Here is a 14,189-nt window from a genome sequence, read left to right on the forward strand (position 1 = left end):
TTTTAGGTCCATAGGAAACATTTATTACTAATTATTATACAGAAAAAAATTAACAATTATTAAAACATTTCTTTATATAAAAACAAAATAAAACATTAATAACACACGTACGAATATAAAAATAAAATCTGGTTTTGTCATAAAACTAAAAATCTACCAGAAGAGGTTTTTCTATAAAATTGATTTGGTCAAATTGAGTGATTTTGGTACCTTTATCGGTTCAATGATTTAAAACTAGCTACAAACAAGCTGAAATTTCTTGACGCATATATTTTTCAAACTATTTGAAATAAAAACATCACGCTTGACATAATTGCATAAAATCATAACTATTCTAATGTTAATGACAATTTGACACTATCTAAATCATGGAAATATCCCTTTTGGTAATATAATAACTGGTACATCCAAAATGTCACATTAATGGGTCTTTTTGATACAATTAGTTATCTAAAATATCACAAGAAAATATCAAATACATGAGGGGGGTTAAAACTTAAAGTATATGTTGAACTGGTAAGACTCATTTTTTCCATTATCGCTTTGAACCCGATCAATACCCGGTGGATTAGAACCGGTTCTTGGCCATACTGAAAAATCATGTATAGCATCGTGTTACAAACAATTTTTCCGCTTATAACTCGGGTCTAACAAAACTGGTTTTAATCTTATATTTTTTTATTTTTTTATCCGCGGAAAGCTTTCTATAATATGATGCGATAAATAAATATTCCAGTATCGCTTCAAAACCGATTAATATCCGAGCCACTCTGAAAAATCATGTATCGTATCGAATTAAAGATAATTTTTCACAAATAATGAAACAAAAATTATAAAATTATTAATTTTACCAACCACAGAAAGCTGCCTAATAAACGATGTGATAAATAAGTTTAATAATTCAAAATTGCTCAGCTTATCATTAATAAAAAACAATACCCTGTGTTTTACTTTTAAATAAGGGGGGGGGGGGAAGTTCTGACACATTTGCGTAAACCTGAGCTGATTCTATAAATCATTTCAATGGTGATCTAAACCACCCCGCGCGAAATTTCAGCCAATCACAGCGGCGCATTTTAAAAATCAGCCGCTGTGATTGGCTGAAATTTCGCGCGGGGTGGTTTAGATCACCATTGAAATGATTTAAAGATCCAGCACTGGTGTATAAGCTTTATCTTTGGACTGAGAGGATAGGTTATTAGGGATAAAATCATTCTTATATGATGAATTTCCTCCATATTTAAAATTTTTTGGATAGGCCTCCAGGTTCCGGAGCTCCATGTCTCCAGGTGGACTCTGTACATGTAAAAATTAAAAATAAGATTTTTTTTTTGAAGAGTTAGAGGTTAACTTATAAAACAAAATATGCTTCTTTTTGATTGTTATTCACATATTTGAAGAAAAACATACATATTTTGTCTAATAAGCTGACATCTAATTCTTTTAAAAAAAATTTTTTTTTCATTTTTACCTGTAGAGAGACCACCTGGAGGCCTGAAGCTCCGGAACCTGGAGGCCTATCCAAAAAATCATAAATCTGGGGGAAATTCATCATATAAGAATGATTTTATCCCTAATAACCTATCCTCCCAGTCCAAAGATAAAGCCTATAATACACCAGGTTTACGCAAACGTGTCAGAACTCCCCTCCCCCATCATAAATATTCGGTATCATAAAACAACTGAACTTATAATAGATGATATAATTTTAATTTCTAAATCATGATCAGCTCAAAACAACCTATAGAGCAAAGAAATAAAAGTTAAAAAGACATAGGTATCTAGAAGAGTAAGGGCAACTTTTTGAAAACAACTTTAAACGCCAAGAAACTATTGTAATCTACACCTAAAGATCCATAAAAAGGCGAGAAATAGCTACAAATATTTGGCTGAGTTACTTTGTGTTTTAGGTAGATTTTCAAAAAGTTGCGATCCCGTCTCTTTCAAAGGCATTAATTTTCTAGCTACAATTATTTTTATTCAATATTTTTTGAAAACCAAAAAGGAATATTTTAAAAAAGGGGGTGAGATTTAATTAACTCACATTAACCTATCCTTGTCACCTAAATACTTTGACACTCAAGTTAAGTTCATTGTTGGTAAATTATGTATCTATAAACATTGAAAGGTTATTATTGTTAGGTATAAGGTATTTAAGGGGTGAATATTTTACAAAATAGTTAAATTTCTTTCCCTCCACCCTTCTCTATTTCTTTCCCCAATTTTTTCTTGAATCCCAAGGGGGGGGGGAGGGGAGGGGAAGACATATCATATGGAAAATATACTCCCTTATGTTTTGTCATGAGATTTTGAAAAACATTAAAAATTAATCTAGTCCTATACTGTATCATTATTAGGTAATAAAAACAACATTGAGCTTTTTTGCATTGAGAGATTGGCTTTGCAAATTGTTCTATCTTCCACCAGCTAAACTTGACAATTTGTCCGCAAATTCCTACAAAATAAATAAATTTTACTAAAAGCCTAATAACCAATCTGAAGCTGAGGTTTTAATATTTCAATATGAACTATACTTCGGTATTATTTAACTTATTTATATAAAAAAACAATTCCATTCGAAAAATATCAAAAGTAGCAACCCGACCATTTATCTTGTTTTTTTTACTGACCTGATGATTATGCATTGTAGCCAGTACACCCCCCTTATTCTTCTCATCTCCCTCCCCCTTGATGGCATAGTTGATCTCTCCCCCTGAGAGAGTGGTCAGCTGACCGCCCAAACTGTTGAGAATAGCGTTGCCGGCACAGATGTCCCATTTTTTAATCAGCGTTGTGTGCACATATGCGTCCTTGTTAATAAACCTTTCATTACTTCACAAACAAACAAATTTTTTTTTTTACAAAATTCGAGTTAAATTTACTAAATTCTGTATATTACAATTAGTGGTGGAAAAGTTTAAACACTCAACTTAATGAACCAAATAATTAAAATTCAATGTCCCCAATTTTGTTCACCCTACCAATAAGAAAACGTTATAATAAAACTTTGGGGACTAGTGTACTAAACAGCAAATTGTCCCCTTCAACCCTGGCTAACTTAATATCAGTAAGTTAAAAAGAATCAATGAAAGTCTCATTCCTGGTTGCCCTTGATAACTTCCCAGGTTTTGAACCCTGCACCTCCGGCTCCAGTTACCTTTACATTAGGTCCAAAGGCAGCCTGAAATTAAAATCAAATACGTTACTAAAGTCTTATGTTACATATGATATTAATAAATACAATAGGTATTTTTTTTTAAATCCAAAAAATATGATATTCAGGTCTTCATGTTTTTAAAACTACCTGGTAGAAAATTGAAATTTTTTCAAATATATGTCCTATAGATGTAGTTGAAACTCTGGAAGAGAAAAAATGTGGAGTTAAATAAATTCAAGTTTAAATGCACTTCGTGCAGCTACCCCTTTTACCTGGGCCGTAGCGTTAACATCCCCTGCATGAGACCGTGACACAATAATACGGGATTCACTACATTTATATCAAAATTAGATCATTTCATTAAAAGCTCAACTTTTCAATTTGTGGCTTTGTAATACATGTTCTTTGGAAGTTATACCTATATGCCCGAGGTAACATAAGATTTAAAAAATCACCTTTTAATACAAACGATTGACAAATAAAAGAAAAGTTTATGTCTCACCCCATGAGTAAGATTATATTTTCAACTAAAACGTGTATTTTGATCTCTCTATAATTTATCTAATTTTAATTTCCTGATGTTAATGGAAGACTGTGTGTTACTCGCTGAATCTTTCTGTACACCCCTGTACAAAGACAATAAAATAGAAGATTTTAAAAAGAACAGTAAAGTATTATAATCAAAAACAAGGAAAATTATTAGGCAAGATGTACTCAAGTGGAAATTTCCAAATTAAAAACAATGACAATAAAGTTTGATTATTATTAAATAGCATTTTCCTGTACGGCTTCGAAACCGACTAATATCCTCTGGATTTGAACCGGTTCTCTGACATACTGAAGAATCATAAGTAGCATCGTATAAGAGACAATTTTCCACGAATATTAAAAAAAATCATTTAATTAATATCAGTTTTGTTAGCGAGAACCTTCGGTCGTTCTGGGCTAACAAAACTGATTTTTACTTGTTTTTCATTTTAATATCCGTGGAACGCTGTCTTTAATACTATGCCATAAATAACTATTATTTTAATTTTACCCATGTGAAGACGGACAAACACTAGTTTAGGATACTAACATATATTTAAGCAAAGAATCTTACTTTGATTGAAAGTTAGGTCCTGCAGCCCATCCCCAAGCCGTACCACCATTATTGAAAGGTTTATGAATGACACCAATGACAGGTTGACCGTTAACAGCCACACAAACCATGGTGGTCACGTACTGTAACAAATTCTCAGTGTACTCCTAAAAAAAGTTTTTTTTACGTGTTTCGTTAACAAAGGGTTAATTTGCAGTACACATTTTGGTAAGTAATGCATAGAGATAGAACCAAAATATAATACCATATGATGTTTAGTAATAAAGCATAACTGCTTTCTCCTAATTAGGTATGTTTTCTGTTTTGCTTACCATCACTAAAGGGTAAATGTACATCTTCAATAAGTTAGTCACTGTCTCAGGGAGGTAGGAAGGGGACAATGGATCTAAAATTTATATTTCTGACAGTCTTGGACTTTGGGTACTAGAACACATGCAACTTTTATTATTTTGGCAAATTTAAAGACTTTGGGTACCAGCACAAGGATGCCGCTAAAACAATTATTCCCAAAGCAGACGACTCTTACTGAACTAACCAATACAAATACTAGCAGACAATTTGAATAAAATTCAAAACAAGTTTATTTTGTTTTTTAAACAAAATAGTTTTCTTCTAGGAATGGGTGGGATAAACCAGAAATTCTACTGTGATACTTTTGTAACTATCCATTCTAATCAACCCCTTGTCAAATATGAAAACAAACCCAAATTATTGTATTATTTTGTAAGAAATTGCCAGTACTAAGGTCATACCTTTTATGATAAATTACAGACTATTCACAGGAAAATAAAACAGGATAACCTAATGTTAAATACTTTTCTTTCAGTGTTTAATAATTTCTTATTATACAAATCTAATAAAACCCCGTTTTCATAAAATAAATTGACATTGGTTAGCAGCTTAGACATAAGTTAAGGGTGCTGTTAAGTGTTTCATACACCAAACTGAAGTAAATTTAACTGATCATGATAACCGATGTGTGACGTCATAACATAAGTTAAAGCTAAACCAATGTTCACATTAGTTAAGACTTAACCGAAGGTGGTAAAAACAGCTTAACCAAAGCAAGCTGTCGAAATTCGTACGGGGCATTTGTACTTCAGCCTATAAAAAATAACAACAAACAAGAAATGGGGTGGCATTAATTAAGTAAATTATCAATTAGCTACGATGCTTTAGTAGATTTAAAAATATTTTTTTTTAAGGAAGAAATTTTTTTCCCCATTACAAACCATACTAAAACAAAGCTTTCCCGAAAAATATAAATTACTTTTAAACCTAAAATTACTTAATGAAGGACTGCAATCGCATCCAGCCCCCTGCACCCTCCCCCCCCCCCCCCCACCCAAAAAAAATAAATAAATAATAAAAAATTAGTAAAAATCAGCATGCGCCTATTTTGAAGATCTTAATTAACACGGGATTTTAAAAAGTTTTTTATCATAAATAATATATTTATTCAACCTGAATTAAAAAATTTCTATGTACTTTTTCTTTATTTTATATACTCATTGCATCTTTTCATTACTTATACCATTAATAAAATAAATACCAAGATGTATTATGGTTTTTTATAAGACGACATTTGTCAGAAACAGGCCTTTTATGCTAATTTAAATGAATTTTAAAATGGCAACCCTGCCTTTCATCGGTTTACTACGACAGCTTATAACCTATGTTAAAAATGACGCATTGTCCACATCAGTTTATTTATGAAACCATTATAAAACTTTTGCGTACTTCATGATTGGTAACTGAACAGAGTACAGTAACCTAACCACACTTATTTTAGATCAGTTAGCAGCTTGTTTAAGAAAACGGACTAAAGATTGCTATATCTAAATTTTTTGAATTTTCCAGATATATCTGGTTTTGAAGTTATTGAGTTAGAACTCTAAAATTGAATTAATTGCCCATTGTCCTCTCCCTTACTCCCTGTCACTGTCTACTAGTTTAGTCATATTTGGAGTTGGCTTTTAGTAGAACATTTGATTTAATAAAATACTGTCATAATCATAGAAAAACTAAGAATTATATTTATCATGAAATTCATCACTAAAGGGTTGAAGTACGACTTTATCTCCTGAATGCACTGGAAGTTGATAAAATGTTGCTGATGATATGACTATTAACTCATGAGGTCAAAGAACTGTGATATCATATCATAATAAGACATTCACAATTATTTAACCCAACGAGGCAACATCAATTCCGGACTTGTTGTCACTGCAGCCAATCAAGTTTGGTTCAACTTATCTGGAAAATCTTAAATTTTCAGAACTTCTTTTGGTATAATTAAATCACAAAACTTACTTGTGTAGCGTCTAATGGATCAATCCAGACAGAAATTTGATCATATGGTACATTAATATCACTGGTAACTATGCTGTCCACCTGACAAAAATACATAAAGGTTGACAATTATAGAGGCATTTAAGAGAAGAAGGGAGGAGGGGGAGAGGGTCGTTTCTCCACTTTCAATTTTGATTTTCAGTTTAAAGGACATGTAAATGTAAATTTTTTTAGGGGGGGGGGGGGGGGCTGGTGGGGTATTTTTTTCAAGGAGCTATTTCTCTTGGAAGGGTGAAAGTATCCTCCTCCAAAATAGTTCTAAACATTCCTTTCAATTAGCGAGTTTCGTCGTATTTTCACAAGCTTTTCTTACATTTCTAGCCCCTGTGAGAGGTTCTAACCCGGCGGGGCCTATTTCCCAACCTTGCAGGGCAGTCAGTAACATTTACCTAACCTAACCTAAAATAACAAATCAATAGCTATTGTGAAAATACGGCCCACTGCTTTGTTTTCTTTCCATGATCTGAGTTTAGTGTAAAACGTAATATATAAGATCCCTCACCTCAGCATTATATGTGGTTGGTTTTTCTATTTCACTCAGGTCTATTTTTGCAACGTCATGTTCTTCGCTAAAATTATTAGAAAAAAATCAATTGTAAATGCAAATGGCTTCTAAAAATACTTTTTAAGTTAAGTCAGTGTCAGTAGAAGGAATTAACATGTATAAGTCATAAAAATAACATTTTTATCTAACACGCTTATAAAATCTAAAACACACAAACTATCAACCTTAAGTTGCAAAAATTTATCTCAAGGTATTGGACTTTGAAATAGTAGTTTATATAAGTAGGAGCTATAAGTTTACATTATGATTTGCTTCTTCAAATCTTCAATTTATTCCTTTCCAATACTATAAAATAACAAATATGCTACTTACCTAACAACATTAATATCAGGGAAAGCCTTCTTGATGCCCCAGTACATTTTCAAGTGTGAGGCCATATCCCCCTCAGTCTTGGGGTCATTAGCACCCTCCAGAGTCTTACCCTTGCTGGTCTCACCAATATCTGCTAATTTTCTTATCCTTAATTAATCAAAGTAAGATGTTAATAAAGTGATAGGTCAATAGCAGATGAAATCTAGAAGTTTGTTTTGTCTTAATATTTTGATATTTTACACTAAAATATCAAAAGTGGGTTTTATTTATGAATTTGTTCATAAAAGAGCAAAAACAAAACAATTGATCTTTTCTGAAACATATTTTATACTCAAAACAGTTCAAAAATATACTAATTAAACATTATTCCTTTTGATTATTCTGACTGTTTTTCTATCTATTCCATACCAGGAATAAGGTAAAGCCAACAAGCGAATAAAATCAAAAATAATATTTGGGGGGCAGATAAAAAGTTAGTCAATTTTACTAAGTGTTGCCCCCCAACGACAGCTGAAAATCGCGTATAGGTTTCGTGATTTTTTCCCGCATTAATTTCGTTGTTGGTATAAGCTGATTCCATACCTGGCTACTTCGCTTCCACCTTGTTCAGCCACATCTATTGCCACCGATAAAAGCTCCTTTAATCAGGAACATAAGGATAGGTAATAATTTTAATTTAGAAACACTAAGAGTAGTACCTATCGGAGTGGGGACAAAACACCTAATTTAAAAATGCCTAACTAAAAATGCCTAACTAAAAACACCTAAGTTTAAAAATACCTAATGTTAAAAACACCTACGTTAAAAACACCTAATTTATAAATGCCTAATTTATAAATGCCTAATTTAAAAACGCCTAACTAAAAATGCCTAACTAAAAATACCTAATTTTAAAAATGTCTAATTTCAAAAACGCCTAATTTAAAAATACCTAATTCTAAACTATCTAAACGCCTAATTTAACAATGCCTAATTCTAAAATATCTATTTTTTTTCACTAAAATACTTAAAATTTTGATAACATTAATCCAATTGGCTGAAGGATCTCGCTAGTCATTGAACCAATATGGTTCATCTTTACAATGAAGCTTCGCATAGTTCATGGTTTATAACACTTTTGTGGAGGTTATCAACACCTTCCAATGAGAAATCGCGCTTTCAAAAAATCCGCCCCCTCCCCCCGTTTTTTATATTTCTTTAATCTTTCTTCATAAAACTAGAGCTAAAATGGGGGATGGTCAGGTCAACTATCACCCCCCAAGAAAGCGACGCTACGACTACTTAGGTTAGGGAAGAAACCAATAAAAATTAAAATTCATTTATCCTATTAGAAATTTTTTTTTCAATTTTGTACCCCCCGGGCCCCCCCCCCCCCCCCTCTACCAACGAACAACTATTTTAGGTTATGTTAGGTTTTAGGCTAGGGAGCCGAGCGCTGTGGCTAGGTAGGCAAGGGGGCCGAGCGCTGCGGCTAGGCAGGCAAGGGGGCCGAGCGCCGCGGCTAGGCAGGCTAGGGAGACGAGCGCTGCGGCCAGAGTTCATAGTTAGCTGTCAGGGGGGGGGGGGGGGGGAGGTACTTTCTGAGAGGATAATACCCATTATTTATATAAAAAAAATATGTTTTCATTGACTTTCATCTATGGGCTTTACCCCAATAGGCAATTAAAAAAAAATATTTTTTGCAACCTTTTCAATTAACTGCCTTAAACAAAGTTGAGGGATTTTTTTTTGTTTTTTTGGGGGAGAGGTTGGGGGTCGGTTTCCCACCCCTCAAGAAAATAGCTTAAAACCACCACAGGATTATTATATATATTCACTGAAGAGTAGAATCCAACCGGTTCAGTGGTTACTGGGATCTTAAGGGACAAGAATCAAGCTACTTTGTATTATAGATAATTAAATATCCTATATTATTCTAGCTATTACAGTAAAAAAAAACCAAAACCCCCAAAATACCCCCAAAACCAGGGTAAAACCCCTATTACCCACGGCCCTGGGGTATTAAAAAAAAACGGGTTTTGCACAACCCTGCTCATATGAGGTGCCACAAACTTTTCATAAAATTTTATTTTTAAAAGCGAAGCTTTTCTATAGTTAGGGTCGGTCCATCCGTACATACGTCCAGTTTTCTATTTCAAACTATATTTTGAAATTTTTTGAGGGGGGTTGTAACTAGGGTTGGGCCGGATATCCGGTGTGGCCGGATATCCGGCCGGATATCCGGCCATTTTCAATATCCGGCCGGTTACCGGATATTGAAACTATCCGGCCGGATATCCGGCTCTATAATTTTTTATACTTTACACCAAAAATCTCTGCTTTTTAAAATCTTAAATGGCTCTAATTTTCTTATTATTGAAGCTAGAAGAACACTTTTTCTGAATAAGTTTAACTTTATGTAAATTTATATAAGATTTCTGAAGAAATTTTTTTTTTACTACTTTAATATCTGGTAATTTGACCGGTTATCCGGCCGGATATCCGGTAATTTGGCCGGATAACCGGATATTTGCCGGATAACCGGATATTTGCCGGATATCCGGCGTTGGCCGGATATCTGGCCGGTTACCGGATATCCGGCATTTGAAATCAGCCGGATATCCGGTATCCGGCCAAAAAAGTATCCGGCCCAACCCTAGTTGTAACCCCCTCCCCCCCTAGACTAATTAAATTCCCCTCCGCACTGCAACCGCTCCTAGAGGGCTCTAGGGGGCGTAGCCGCCGGTTTAATATATTCAACAATAGTTTTAAGATATGATGAAAATTAGGTTTTTTTAAATTAGGTATTTTAAAATTAGGTATTTTTAAACTTAGGTATTTATATTTAGGTGTTTATAAAATTAGGCATTTTTAAAATTAGGCGTTTTGTCTCATTAGGCATTTTTAAAATTAGGTATTTTTAAATTAGACATTTTTAAATTAGGTATTTATAAATTAGGTGTTTTGTCACATTAGACATTTATAAAATTAGGCATTTTTAAATTAGGTATTTTTAAATTAGGTGTTTTGTCCCCACTCCGTACCTATCTTTTTGTAAAATGTTTATTTGTATTCGAGATTGGAAATGTTTTGGTACTGTTTATGAAGTAAGCATTTTTTTAAGCGGTTGTTTCCCTCAAAGTGACTAGCCGAGCACTGAATCCCCATAAATTAAAATAAATTAAATATAAGGGAGTGAAGTGTATGGGCCCCGCAGTGAGAAACCCCCATATGGAGTTAGATATTTTAATGCTAGATAACCCCTTTAAGAGAAATCACCAATATTCATCTTGAAAGTTCCAATTTATAAATCCTCATATTTCTGCCTTTAGAGAAACTTCTTGATTATTTGTTCCAGCAAACTCTGCGGGCTTTCTTTCCCCTCCAGAATTAAAAACTATCAACAATACTGAAAAAATTAAGAATTTTTAAGTCAAAATTAATAAATGGTCTAGGTAACAAGGCTGGTAAGCAAACCAAATAAAATGCGAATAGGTAAAAAAACACATAATAAGAAGGCAAAGAGAACGTAAATAAATATATATTTCTCTTCTAATTAAGAAATACTTTAAAGGTTTCTTTTTCAACAACATAATACCTACGTAGCAAAACTAAATCAACGAGAAAAAAGGCTGGCGAAAATTAATAAAATTTCGAAAAAAAATTTGTTATTTTCCAGATCATTACAAATGAACCAACGGATTTTAACTATATATTTGATGCCCAATGAACCAACAGCTCAATGAACACACAAAATCAATCAGCCATCTTTCTCTGATAATAGCCAAGAAAATCCCATTTAAATGTCTTTTAAAGCATGACCAACACACTAACATAAGTTATACACTGGATATGACTGATATGGGGAGTCTTCACACAAAAATTCAGCCGTCTATCTTCTACAACAGTCAATGAAATCACATTTTCCTTCAACGTTTGATTGACATTTAATTTTTAAACCTAGACTATCTTATCTTCTAACAACCTAACTTTATTAAAACTAAATCTAGAAATATTAATTTCACATATTTATCTATAATACCTACAGTTTTTTTGATTAACGAATGAATGTAAAAATGTAAAGAGAACAGGTGTGACAATTATCTTCAATATAAAGAGGGAGGTCATTTTCTAGTAAATCCCGTAAAGGTGTGTGTTATAAGGCCTAAAAATAGTAGTAGAACGATAAGGTGCTCAATATATTTGTATTCCCTATTGAATAGAACAATAGGGAATTTTTTTTTTTTTTTTTTTTTGACAACCGTACCTGGAATATCTTTAAAAAATACGAAATTTCTATCAAACGCTTTGTTTGGCTCAAACTGACAAAAAATAAAAAAAAATATAATTATAATAATAATGTTTTCTATAGGTACAAGGTAAAGGTTAAGAACAATATATACCATTAAACAAAGGAACTTTAACAAATCATTAATACAATGACTTAGTGAAACAAACCAACACAACAAGTTACATACAGACAATTTTGAAAACATTCAGATATACAATCTATATAAGAAGGTAGTTGTTCGCTGTAGTGAAATTGAAATGAAACAATGCACATTGAAACCTTCTACTTCAAAGCAAACAAACATGAAATTCCACAAACATAAAACTAATTTTTGTCACCTTGAATAAATCAACTTGTAAAGAATGGCTTCTTTCTTTGTTTAATGGTATAGATTGTTCTTAACCTTTACCTTGTACCTATAGAAAACATTATTAATATAATTATATTTTTTTTTAATTTTTGTCAGTTTGAGCCAAACAAAGCGTTTGATAGAAATTTCGTATTTTTTAAAGATATTCCAGGTACGGTTGTCAAAAAAAAAAAAATTTCCCTATTGTTCTATTCAATAGGGAATACAAATATATAGAGCACCTTATCGTTCTACTACTATTTTTAGGCCTTATAACACACACCTTTACGGGATTTACTAGAAAATGACTTCCCTCTTTGTATGTATGTCTTTACTGATTAAAGATAAAATTACTATTCCAAAATACAAAACTTTCCTCTTCATATTAACCCTGGTCATTGGTCAATTGCGCCCTTATTAGTAATGAGAGAAAATATAAAAAGTTGTATACTTACTAATTATTCCACAGATGACAGCAATACCCAGAGGATTTAGCCTAAAAATAATAACAAAACATAATGATGTAATATCATTCAAAATAAAAAAAAATTAGGTAGTCATAACCTTGGTAATTTCAATATTCTTTTAAAACATTTGAAGCAAACTTATAAAGCTCGTTAAAAAGCAATCTATCCTATAATGCAAACAAGTATTTTTTTCTGAAGCTAAAGATTCTAGAAATTCTGGTCTGAATAAGTTAAACTATTCAGAGAAACTAAATAACTATCTCGGGGTGGTTTTAGGCTATTTCTGACCTCTTGCGCCCATCCCTGGAGGCTAGGTGGGTAGCATCTAGTTTATCACTATAACAAGGACAATCATGTTTATTAGTGGCTTTAAAAATATTAACACAGTAAAGCATAGAAATTTATAAATAGTAGGTATGTTAAATTAACTTTAGTTTAACAGTCTTTTCTTATTTACATAAAATGTTTTTTGGTCAACATGACACACTCTTTAGTCTAAATGAAAACGTACAGAGAAAAAAAAAATAAGAGATCGCATTTATAAAATCATTATAGAGTATGGCAACCATAGCCGATTCAACGATCCTGTTTTTTTAAGAATCCACCTAAGGATGAAAGCTTACCTAACAGTGCCGCCAAAGTTGACCATTGTGATCGTAAGTTTAGCCCACAAGGCTTGGGCCCTATACCACCACCTATATGTCCAGTTATTCTTTGTAAAATTGACAAAAATTACATAAAAATTACTAGGTATAACAATTCTATTTAATAAACAGTAAATATATTTATTTAAACTAGTAGGAGCAGAATTATAAAAAAAATAGAGCCCTGTCTCTTTAAAGGGAAATTAAATGACATTTCAAAATAATCTCCATTAAATTTCTTTATATGCAAAAATTTGAACTCCCACTTTTAAGTATTGGACTCACTGGCAATCTGTTTGTAATTTTAAGTATCAACTCTTTGAACAAACTATCATTTTTATATTCTTATGTATATTCACTTCCTTTGGATTTTCAAATAGCTGCTGCTTTTAAAACCTACATTACAATTTTCTGTACAAGACCCATTATCTTTTAAGAATTGGACCCGTCATTTCCATATTTATACATCAAACTACTTATCTATCTAAATCAAATTTTTTCTCCATTTTAAACAGCTTTTAATAAAACTCCAATTTTAAGGAATAATTCCGTTGACAATACTCTCTTTTACATATTTGAATATCAAACTCTCTTAAGCTCAGCTTTACCCTCTTTTTTAATCAGCTTCTAACAAAATATTAAAACTTAGATAACAAAATTTTCTATGCACTTTCAACAGAGTAAAAGAGATTAGTAAAACTGTTCATTCTAAAAATCATGTAAAGTAGAATGCGTTTCTATCCAGCTGTATTTTAAAAAATCAATGTATATTTTTTTTAATTATTTTACTTTTCCCATTGTTCCTTATTTCACTTTAAACTTTTTTTTACCAAAAGAGGCTTAAAATGTGCAAGTTTAAATTTTTAAAACTATTTGTTACACTTTTAGGTTTCAGTTTCTTGAATATAACTAAACGGTTTTTTCTTTATCAATTTTTGTGTGTGTAAAATATTGTAGGGGTGTCAATCCAC

The 14,189-nt window shown here is 32.1% G+C and overlaps 1 protein-coding gene across 4 annotated transcripts in view; it reads right to left on the reverse strand.

The window, feature by feature from the left end:
- Positions 1–14,189, reverse strand: part of LOC145319589 (inositol monophosphatase 3) — a 14,585-nt gene continuing 396 nt past the window's right edge. The window contains exons 2-15 of one of the 4 annotated variants that reach the window (XM_080161804.1): positions 13,198–13,256; positions 12,563–12,603; positions 10,794–10,876; positions 8,071–8,126; positions 7,489–7,635; positions 7,114–7,180; positions 6,573–6,653; positions 4,260–4,405; positions 3,733–3,783; positions 3,430–3,487; positions 3,099–3,181; positions 2,631–2,808; positions 2,319–2,455; positions 1–513 (exon numbers count right to left, since the gene is read on the reverse strand). In XM_080161804.1, the coding sequence (XP_080017930.1) occupies positions 2,414–2,455; positions 2,631–2,808; positions 3,099–3,181; positions 3,430–3,487; positions 3,733–3,783; positions 4,260–4,405; positions 6,573–6,653; positions 7,114–7,180; positions 7,489–7,635; positions 8,071–8,126; positions 10,794–10,876; positions 12,563–12,603; positions 13,198–13,256 (1,092 nt within the window). In that variant the 3' untranslated portion in view covers positions 1–513; positions 2,319–2,413. Of the gene's footprint in view, positions 705–2,063; positions 2,456–2,630; positions 2,809–3,098; positions 3,182–3,429; positions 3,488–3,732; positions 3,784–4,259; positions 4,406–6,572; positions 6,654–7,113; positions 7,181–7,488; positions 7,636–8,070; positions 8,127–10,793; positions 10,877–12,562; positions 12,604–13,197; positions 13,322–14,189 lie in introns of those variants that run through there. The other 3 variants (XM_080161801.1, XM_080161805.1, XM_080161803.1) reach the window with 3 other exon arrangements.

The sequence above is a fragment of the Acartia tonsa genome, chromosome 5 (genome assembly GCF_053477335.1).
Source record: "Acartia tonsa isolate MP-2025a chromosome 5, ASM5347733v1, whole genome shotgun sequence".
Classification (NCBI taxonomy): Eukaryota; Metazoa; Arthropoda; class Copepoda; order Calanoida; family Acartiidae; genus Acartia; species Acartia tonsa.